Source organism: Liolophura sinensis, chromosome 8 (genome assembly GCF_032854445.1).
Source record: "Liolophura sinensis isolate JHLJ2023 chromosome 8, CUHK_Ljap_v2, whole genome shotgun sequence".
NCBI classification, from domain to species: Eukaryota; Metazoa; Mollusca; class Polyplacophora; order Chitonida; family Chitonidae; genus Liolophura; species Liolophura sinensis.
Window position 1 is genome coordinate 50,435,981 of NC_088302.1, and position 10,822 is coordinate 50,446,802.

The following is a 10,822-nucleotide window of genomic DNA, read 5'->3' on the forward strand; positions in this document are numbered from 1 at the left end:
TTCATAATACGTACATGTATTATCAGCCTTCCACAGTTAATTTCAATAATATACAGGTGAACCTTTTCTAAAACTGATACACAAATAAATTATATGAACTTTTGGCTATACTGAATAAAACACACACTGATGAGAGGAGTGACCAAACATTCATACAGCTGACCTTCTCTTAATTATATGTGATAATTAACTAGAAGAGGATTTGGGGTAAATCTGCCCTACTCTGAAAATGGGCATGAAAGAGCTACAATGTAGTTTCACAAAGGCATAATAATGTTTATCTTTGTCAACCACTTTTACCTCAGAGAAAAGGTAAATATACTGAGACACATACGACATTTGTAATGTAGGATTTCCTTCACAGGTAGGGCTATTTACTAAAGTTAATTAAAATATCTAGAAACAGGCATTATAATTACATGCATTAGGGTCTATTTTCTCATACCAGAGATAATTCAATTACTGTACAGTAAGGTGAACGGTCAGGTGGGTTTATTAGTCTGGTCACAGGTAAATGATCAAAAACTTGTGTATAGTAGATATACCTCACAACGAGCTGAGAACTGCTCTGGGGAAGGGGGGGGGGGGGGTGCAGTCCTACTAAATACCTTACCTGTTCAGAATAATCAACAGGTAAACCAACACAACAACTGCATTGATCCGTTAAAATGAGTAAAATGAACCCCATTTCCTGAGCAGGTACCGTGTTGTACACAAAAACAATGAAGTAAACTTTGTATGCACACATGCTTCATAGAACAATGAAAGCTTTGAACAAAAATATGAAAAGTGTAAAAAGGAGTTTCATATACTTGTAGTTTTATCTGTGCATGATGAAGTTTAAACATGTGTACTGGGACATAACTGAGTATGTCATTTTCAGAACATGCCAACTGCAGAATGCTTAGGGCATCTCCTCAGGGGCGTGTCTAGTGGGCGTCCTCCATCCATGATAACCTGACAGAACAGCCAACAATTACAGTGGAATGAGTCAGGTGGAAAATTGACTGGCTTAGCCACTGGATATCTACCTTTATCACACAGCTGGAGGGTGGTTAAGGAGTAGGATAGCAGATTAAAGAGGGCTACATGAACCTACACATACATGTCCGTGGTCATTAAAGCTTCGTCTTAAGGCCACTGTTTACAAATAACGAGTTTGGGTGGTCGGTTTCAAAAAAAAAAAAAAAAAAAATCTGCTTAAGTGGTATCGCTTTTAGAAGTGTTTGCTCTAATCCGTGTCTCAATGGAACACCTCGGGGAAAGTACTAAATGTCAGCTTGGACCACCATGAACATGCATTAAGAATTCCACAAACCAAACCTCTGTGACACTGATACAGGCATGCTCTGTACCATTATACTGGAAACTAATTCAGTCATGTTCATCACAAGGTCAGACAATAGAAGACGTGTGTATTTCTGACTGTATTGGGCATTCATTTACTACCTGTCCAAGCATAGGTAAGATGTACTGTTAACTTCCATCTAGTATTGTAATTCTTCAACCTATTCCCATGTTTGCAAGGTGTTTATTCAAGCATATTCTGGAGGCAATATTCTATATAGACTGATAAAATTATACCTTTTGCGAAGCCCTGAAATTGGTCAACACAACCAGTGTGGTTTAGACTGCAAAATCAAATTAAAAGGTGTATAAATTGCTCTGAAAGTTGGTCTTTCATATGTGAAAAGGTTGGGGAATTAATATAATACGTGAACGTGTAGTAACATAACAGCAAAATTTTACACAACTCTAACAAATGGACAGCCAATAAGTGCTCTTGGGTCCAAAATAGGTTAAACTAAAAAATGCATTCACTTGTCACTTTTCCCCTGCCAACCATAACACAAACTGCTGTCTTCCTTTCTCACGGCATCAGTGACAGGTGCCTGTTTGAGCAAGTCTTTAAAGCTGAATGACAAACTGTAATTGCATGGCACCTTGTGCTGGTCACTGGCCACTGTTGTTATGCAATGGATCAATTGGATTAAAGTGACTGGTCAATTTTCTTGTAAGGTACACCCAGAGTGAGGTGTGAATTGACAGGGCTACATAACATGGAGCAAGCTAACAATACCTCTGAACATACCAAGGCTTTAGGAGAGCCGGGAAATACATGGGGCAGGTTTAAGGGTATTATGAAAAGAATGGTCAACTACTAAATGTTCTCACCTGGTCAAACAAGCCCTTACACAGGTGTGACAAACGACAAAGGCATTTTAACACAAACAGACCACTGAGATGGAGGTAAAACAGAGAGTGCAAACAGAGAGAGATTTGATTAAGAAGGAAATTCATGTTGAATGTTGTTGGAGATATGAAGTCAGACAGAGTGTATGTGGCAGATGATATTTCACACTCTGACCACCTCTAAGAATACACTGTGCATGTATATACGTGCTCATTTGGGACCAGACATAAAACTACATATATAACCCATATACATCAGACAAGGTACATGTACATGGTAACAAGCTCCAGGCAATACAATTACCCAGACACAGAGGCACAGTGTAATTGAGTATATAAATGGGGGTACAAGTAGAAGAAGCTTGAATTATAACCATACGCTAAATTGTATTGTTTCTTTCATTTTCACAATGAGCCAAAATACATACATACATGTACAAAAGACACATGGTACACCAAGTAAAATGGTACATGGTACGCTAGTTATCATCCAAACTGCATGATGTGTGTACACTAGGTATACATGTCCATGTCCAGGTTTAATACAGCTCTCAATTTTTCCCTGGCTGAGTACAATATTAAAAAAGCCTTTAAAAATCAATGCATAATATGCATAGACATGTTGATGCCAAAAATGTAGTCAAACTGAAATTTATATACCCCCCCCCCCCACTTTCATCCCTAACAACATACATTGCAACCATTAAGCCAGATCCATAGGATTTGGCGCTGTTTAGCAAATTGTTTTTATGTTTTTCTCCACACATTAACTCTCTAGGACAGGTCTGTGACACTGACCTCTACTGTTAGCCAAGACAGTGCTGCCATAGGCCCGGGAAAAGCACCAGCTCGCACCGTCACAGCGGTGAATAATTTAATCAAACAACTCTCGGCCCAATTGTGTGCCCTGGCCGAATCAATGCTGACCGTTTGTTCTGTAGAAACTATCACATCTCACCCGGACACTACTCAGGATTGATTAACAAAAATATCTGTAGGTCTTCTCCTTAACACTGTTACACATGAATTTTTTTTTTCTTTCTGAAAGTGACGGCTGTCAGGATGAATTCTTCACAGACTAAAATGCTGAGTTTTCTTCATCCACCAGAACACCTGTCTTTCTTAAGACTGCATGCTTTATACGTGTACTTTATCCTATAACTTAAGTCTTCACAGTGATCTAAAAACATTAATACAACGAACACAAACACTAGGTCACAGTTCATTTTTGGATCTTTAGAAAGAGAAATCAATAAAGAATGTGACTTTCCAGGGCTTATATTCCCCTAATTTGGCCACAGTCAGTGTTGAGCACAAATAGCCAAAATCCCCCAAAATAGCAGTGGTTTAGGGATTTGACAATAACCAACAGAGAGGCAAGCATTTTTTTTTGCTTAATTTTTTAAACTTATTTTCATGCCGACACAGCGTTAGCCTCTGTGATCTTGGGGAGAAAATAAAGGCCTGCTTTCAAGTAAATCCAGATAAACAGTATTCAGTGTGTATCACCATGATTACTACCAAAAGTCTTGAAGGTTTGAAAGTTTAAATGCATCACACACTTGTACATGTGCCTTTCTCAAGATAATTATATTACACAGGAAACAAAGCATGTTAAAATTAACTGATAATCCTTTAAAAAATTGCAAAAGGTATAAAAAGAGGATACACAATTTGACAGTTTAAACTGAAGTTTGTCTTACATAAACCTGACATACATGTATTGGTTGTGATTTCTGTGCTAGGATGTTGTAAAAGTGCAAAATGTACCATAATTTGCAACTATGTTGTAGATGTGATCAAAAGGCCAGTATTTTGCAGAAATGATTTGTTTATTTTTTTATCTGATTGATGTTTTATGCCCTACTTGAGAATATTTCACTTATACCATGGAGACCGAAACTGGGCAGAGCTCAGGGGAAACCCACGACCTTTCACAGGTTGCTGGCAGACCTTCCCACGTACAGCCAGAGAGGAAGCCAACATGAGCTTGCAGAAATGATGATTACGTGACTATGTATGTTAAGGGAGAAGTGATGAATGGGCATGTAAATGTATTCTGCGGAAGTCATGAGTTACACATGTTACATGTAAATGTTAAGCGAAGGCAATGTGAAGACTTTCCTGGGATGGATGTGTTTGAGCAAGTTAACACGTTTAACACACAGCATCTTAATTTAACGTTTCAATGCACTGTGCTTTCTCCCGCTTTGAAAACTTCTAAATAAAAACCATATGTCTTCCTTGATAAGCAAAATGTATTTGTTAAACAGACTGGAATCCTTCTATACATGTGTTTAATTTATGAACATTCCACAAAATTTTATGCTATTACATGCAACATGCATGATGGCAAAAGTTCAAGAAACTCAGCAGAGCTATGTTGACAGCTGAATTCTTGGAACAGACTGTCCATTATGGGGGTCAAAGGTGAAATTCTTGATGGATGCAGACGTATTATGTACATTCATACATGTATATAAGAGCACATGGCTTTCCAGATACAAACACGGCCAATGTGTAAAGAGGGTAGGAGAAAACTGGGGAAAAACTGCCCAGATATTGATCACCTCACCACATTCACATGCCCACACAGAGGAAGCTTGCCGAGTCAAAAAGTTTTGCTACATGCAAACATATATGCTGTAATAAGCAATACCCTATATCCTGCTCTTCTGATTGTGGCTATATCTTAAACACAAGCTAGGATTTCTGTTTAAACACTGGTCTGAGAGGTCTCCTCTTTACCACGACCCCTTAACTCAGCATAACAATGGGTGCAAGAAAGCAATCGCCACCGGACTGCACACTAAATTTATTTTTGGCTTTTTTTTTTCATAATGTAGTTTAAATACATCATTTGATCTTGGCACATTGTGAGGTGAAAGACTCATGTAGATCTGCAGACATGCAAGTACATGTACGTGTATATATCCTAAATACAGTCTCTGCAGCATGTTACATGAATAACAAAACACTCAAACTGTTGTTCATGAAAAAATGGGCTCCTGAAAGTCAGGTAAAATACCCTTTTGTAAAGCACATTTATGCTGTTGACAGAGATTAGTGTCTGTTATAATTTACATGAAGGAGATCTACTGAGATACATCTACCCCCTCATACTGTTGCCTCAGAGTTTCATTAGGAGACATCATACAGAGTTAAAAAAAAACCCTGCAACATCTGGGATCACTTATATTATCCATGTTCTCTGAAGATGTTAGAAGATGACTGATATGCCAAATGAGAAACGTGGGACTTCATCTTGACTTACACTCAATTACCCAACTGATTCACGAGGGTGATAGCGCTAACTTACGGCATTTCAGGAAGTCACAACAAAGTCACTAAATTGATCGAGCGATAAGTAATTGTATTACATGTACATCTGTAGCAGTAGCTGCAATGATAGGTACAGATCTAGAACAGGAGATCACATCTGCATTCATTTGCATGAACTGCACAAAGTTACATTTCCGTTCTCCATGTATGTACAATATGCCAATAATAACATCATCATCATCACACCAACTTCCTGCAAACTGAAGATTTAATTGATTGATGTCTTATCACATTAAAATGTATTCAGTGCTGACAAGAATACAAAATATGTACTGAAAAAAAAAAATACAACTGAAATAGCAGAAGAATTGGTTCTCGCCAAAAGAAAGAATGGTATCGTATTGTAAAGTTTAGCAAAACAACAGCTGGCCTATTGCATCAATAGATAAAGACACTGGGAGCCTGTTCAACACGCATGTAAATGTACCTGTCAGCTGCATTTCCTACAGATTTCCTATGGACGTCTAAACTTCACCTGTCCCAACCAAAAACGGCTGAAAGATTGATCAAAAAGATCAAGAACCAATCAAAGAGGAATTGATAATTTCGACTACTGATGTGAAAAGCAACAACCTACCGTAATAAAGCAGGTGCCCACAGTGGTATTTTCCGGAATTGTCACACTGTAATAACTCTGGTCAAACATGGGCTGATTATCATTAAAATCCCGCACGGTTATGACCACAGTAGCATTCCCTGTCCGTGGCGGGTTCCCGCTGTCTCTGGCCATGACAGTGAGTCGAGGCTGGGAATTGACCTCACAGTCGACATTGGAACGCGTTGTGATAAGGCCCGTACGACTGTCAATCTGGAACCAGTCAGACTGAGTATCAGGAGTACTGAGAAGAGAGTAGGTAATGAGGGAGTTATCCCCAGTGTCCATGTCTGTAGCTGACACCTGTATCACAGACACACCTGGAAAAGCGGCTTCAGGTATCTCTGCAGTGTACACCGACTTGTTAAATTGTGGTGAATTGTCATTGACATCCTCCACCCATATGGTGATGGACAGAGACGCGTAAAGCGGTGGAACTCCTGCATCGATGGCTGTTATCGTTAGGTTGTAAAACGGTTTCTTTTCCCTGTCCAGAGGTTTGTCTACGACCATCAGGTAAACTACGTTATCCTGCGTAGTTAAAGCGAAGTGGCCACCCCCACCTGACAATGAGACGTTCACGTGAGCATTGTATTCTCCTGGAGTGTCTGGGTCGCTAACAGAAATACGAGCGACGTATTCGCCTGGCGCCGCAGCTTCTGAAATGTGGCCAGATTTGTTTCCAGTTGTTAGAAAGACCAGGTTGATTTGAGCGGGTTGTTCGTTAATGTTGATGAGTTGGATGGAAATGACGGCACTACCTTCGCGAGGTTGAGTGCCATTGTCTCGTGCGATCACGATGAGCTCATACTCTGGTTGACTCTCAAAATCCAAAGGTTTGTTCACCCTGACGATACCAGACACGGGTTCTATCACAAAATGTTCTTGGGGGTCACTGCGCTGACGATTGATGGAATAGCGAATGTTTCCATTTTGACCAGAGTCCTGATCAGAGGCTGACACTTCAATCACACTTAAGCCTACCGTAGAATTCTCCAACACTTCGGCAAAGTAATGACTTTGAACAAAGACAGGGATATAATCGTTGACGTCGATGATGTTTATGTTAACCCGTAATGTCCCCATCCTAGGGGGAACCCCACCATCATAAGCCCTAATCACAAGACTGTAAGATGGGGTAATTTCATGATCTAACACATTATTCACAACTAAATCCACTAGCAGAATATTACTGCCTGCACGCTTTGAGGATACCCTGAATGCATTTCCAATATTCCCCTCCACGATTTCATACCGCTGTGTGTTGTTGATGCCCACATCTTTGTCCACTGCACTGCTCAGCTTAATTTTGGTGTCCTTTGGGGTGTACTCTGATAGATCTAGGCTCATGGTATTGTTAGGGAAGGCAGGGCTGTGGTCGTTAACATCTGTCACATTTATGATCACTTGTACAACATTTGTGTTTTGGGATAAAGCAGCAAATGCATAAGACGAGCGCCTTTCTCTATCTAATTTTCGTCGAGCGCTTATTCGACCAGAAACTTTATTAATATTAAGGTCATCGGCCACCCCACTTTGACCTGTGAAGATGATCTGTAGGTATGGGGGTGGGGCAGTTGGTATTCCATCTCCAATCACACCTATCAAACTACCAGCAGGGAGTTCTTCCTCCACATTTATCACCTGTTGCAAGGGATCGTCTGAGCCTTGACCTGCTGCTAGCCCAAACAACAGCAAAATTAAAACTAGGGATAAAATAAAATTAAAAATTGAATTACACTGAACTCTCAACAATGCTTTCTGTCCATGGGAGGAACTTCTTGGTTTAATCCAGGAGTTAGCCTCCCTCTTCTCTAGAAGACATGTACCTTGTACCAAAGGCACATATGAACCCCTCGATACTGCGTTATGACCACAAGAACATGCACACTGGGGCAGCACCAACGGAAACTCCTTTAGAATTCCCATCTTTGATCTCTCACTCATGGCTGTAATGTAATTTCCCACATTGATACCTGCGCCCGAAACATTGCGTTAAACGGGACGGGAATCATGTGTAGGTAAGACATCCATTCTCTCTTAGTCACCTGAAATTAAATTCAAGTACCTTATCAGTAATTTATAAACACAATGAAACTTGCTGGAATTGAGTAATGAATTTTAAAAAATTAACATTAATGTTTTATTTTCATTGTGATATAGTACACATCCAGAAAACTGCTTAGCCTTCTCAATGGGACTAGGAATTTTTAAGCTGCTAAATAAGAAAAACATAAATAAAAACCACTGATGATTCAGTTACAGTTATTTGGAGCCAATTCATGTACTCGACACTGTCACTGTAATCATCACATACTGGGTATCTAAGCACAGGTTAACATGTAACTGTGGGCTTACCCTATTTACAAGGTGTAGCTGTACCTTCAAAGCGTAGGCAAGAATTTTATCAAGTTTATTTCTGAATTCATGATATGTTTAAAACTCTTAAATCGCGTGTTTGCGTGACTCCAGGACTGTTCATGCATGATACAACCTTTACCAGTTTGGAAACAAGCGACATTTGGTGCTACATACAAAAATTTTCTTCATAAAGCGTGGAAAGACGGGGTGAAGGAATAGTTCGCCCGTCAAAGAGCCTCTCTAGCCACGGACGGTCTGTCTAGAGCCCCCGTACAAACACCTCGCACGCCCGTTCCCTTCTTAACCAATACCTCACTTCGTAGCCTACGTTTCGGTTGGCAGAACTTGTGTTGCATTCTGACACTTTAACCAAGTTGACGATTCATGCTTTGGAAATTTGCAAACGGTTGGTACCTGGAGAGAAAGTCTGGGTTACTTGACTGACCCTGTACACTCATCACACCTTAAAGTCCCACCAGACTCGCTCTCCCTGCGGAGAGTGAACGCCTATGCGCGGCTCAGAAATCTCAGACCCGATCCAGCGATCGCTCTGTCAGCTCTCGCTCAAACTTTATCTCACCGACAAAACAAAAACAACACAGGCAAAAAAACTACTAACTTACCCTTAAACAGCATCCATTTTGCGCATTTTCCAAAGCGTCTTGCACTCATCACTACATTAAAATCCAGTTAAAAGAGAGCCGAGAAGACAGTACTCAGTGACGGGCTAAACACGCACTCGTTCTTTGTAGCAGGAGGGTGAAGAACTGTTCAAGCCTAGCGGTGAACTGAGCACCCACGGGTAACGCTCACTTACCCGTTTCCGACAAACCTAACACTTGCCACAAGAAATAACCTAAAATCGCAGGAAAGTGTACATTTTCCAATTTTTCTTTGAAATGAAATTAGATTCTGTCTTAGAACATCATTACACAGGCATGGCTTCTTGTGAATTGTCTATGCATCAGAGTGGGAAATGGGAAATGATCGGTTCTCCGGTTATGGTCACGTGACCTGTCTGTACCTGGCCAACACACTACAAAGTGGCTTGAGCTAATCTCCAAACGGGCATTTACAGCTTCTGGCACTCACTCAGCGGGAGAATTCCACTGGATTACTGGGAATATTTTAATGGGTTTTATTTAATTGTCACCCACCCAGAGAGTTTTAAAATATACACATTACAGAATAAAAAGAAAATGATAACTGTAATTTAGTAACAAATGAGACACACAAGCTCAGGTGCATTTGGCCGTTTCAGATTATAACTTAACAAGCTTGTCTATTGAAACCTGTCTGAACAAATTCTATGGACTACAAAGGAGAGTATTTCAATTCATCGAAGTTGTAATCCAAAAAAAAAAGAGGATAATAGTAACACTGCAGATATTTGAATAAATATTAATCGGTTGAGTACTATTCTACCATTGTGCCTAAAAGCGTATAATATAGGTCGAACATACTTTTCTTTTTCATATAATTAAAAAATACTATGAAGAACAGCTTACAAATATAGGGTATCTTAATGAACTTATCTGTGATAATTGCCTAGGCCCTATGTAGTGGCATTTAATGCGTTCGATGAAAATGTTATTTTTTTTAACATACATGTAGGGCTAAACTGTTATAATCAACTTATAATACAAGATTGCCGTTGTTCCGTATCTACCTCTGTAGGGCCAATGCGTGCTGTTTTAGGCATGGGCTTACAACTCGCCATCTATATGCAGTAGACATGGAGTATAAGTATATTTATACTAACTTATATGTGAGAGGAAACGCGGCCCAAACCTCTCTATAAAACAAACAGCAGACTGGCAGACCATATTGAAAAGCCTGGTATCGATGTATGGCCAAACCATTCACGACAAACACCAGCTCTCTCAGGCCTGAAAGGCTGTATTATCCGTGTCAGGATATTTACCCTGGCCCCAGTGCCAGCGATCCGGCCTTTGTCCGAGACCCAACTTACTCTGTCACAGGCCGGCGTAGGGGCCAACTCGCGGGGCTACCGTTAAAACTTCTCAATGAGCAACTAATGGTGAAAATCAGCACCAGAATAAAGTTTACCCTCACATGCATGTGTATAGGTAATAGGGGTGTTTGCAGTGACAACAGCGTAGCTCAGCACTGTCTGACGTGTCTTTGACAAAAACTACCAGGATAATCTCCAAATCGTATGTGAAGTGGCCTGTGAATATAGAGAGGGATTAAACCCAAATCCGTTTTTTTGATAAATACCTTTCAACTAACAGTCAGTGAAAATGGTGTAAATAGCAGTCCAAGGAGAAAGGAAGGAGTTTCACACAGCAATGTCCTACACATGCACGA

The 10,822-nt window shown here is 40.1% G+C and overlaps 1 protein-coding gene across 2 annotated transcripts in view; it reads right to left on the minus strand.

Annotated features, from left to right (window-relative positions):
• The window catches only part of LOC135472511 (protein dachsous-like), an 83,983-nt gene extending 74,745 nt beyond the window's left edge, over positions 1-9,238 (minus strand). For both annotated transcript variants that reach the window (XM_064752039.1, XM_064752037.1), the window contains exons 1-2: positions 9,115-9,238; positions 6,113-8,178 (exon numbers count right to left, since the gene is read on the minus strand). In XM_064752039.1, the coding sequence (XP_064608109.1) occupies positions 6,113-8,077 (1,965 nt within the window). In that variant the 5' untranslated portion in view covers positions 8,078-8,178; positions 9,115-9,238. The remainder of the gene's footprint in view (positions 1-6,112; positions 8,179-9,114) is intronic.
• Positions 9,239-10,822: the final 1,584 nt, after the last annotated feature.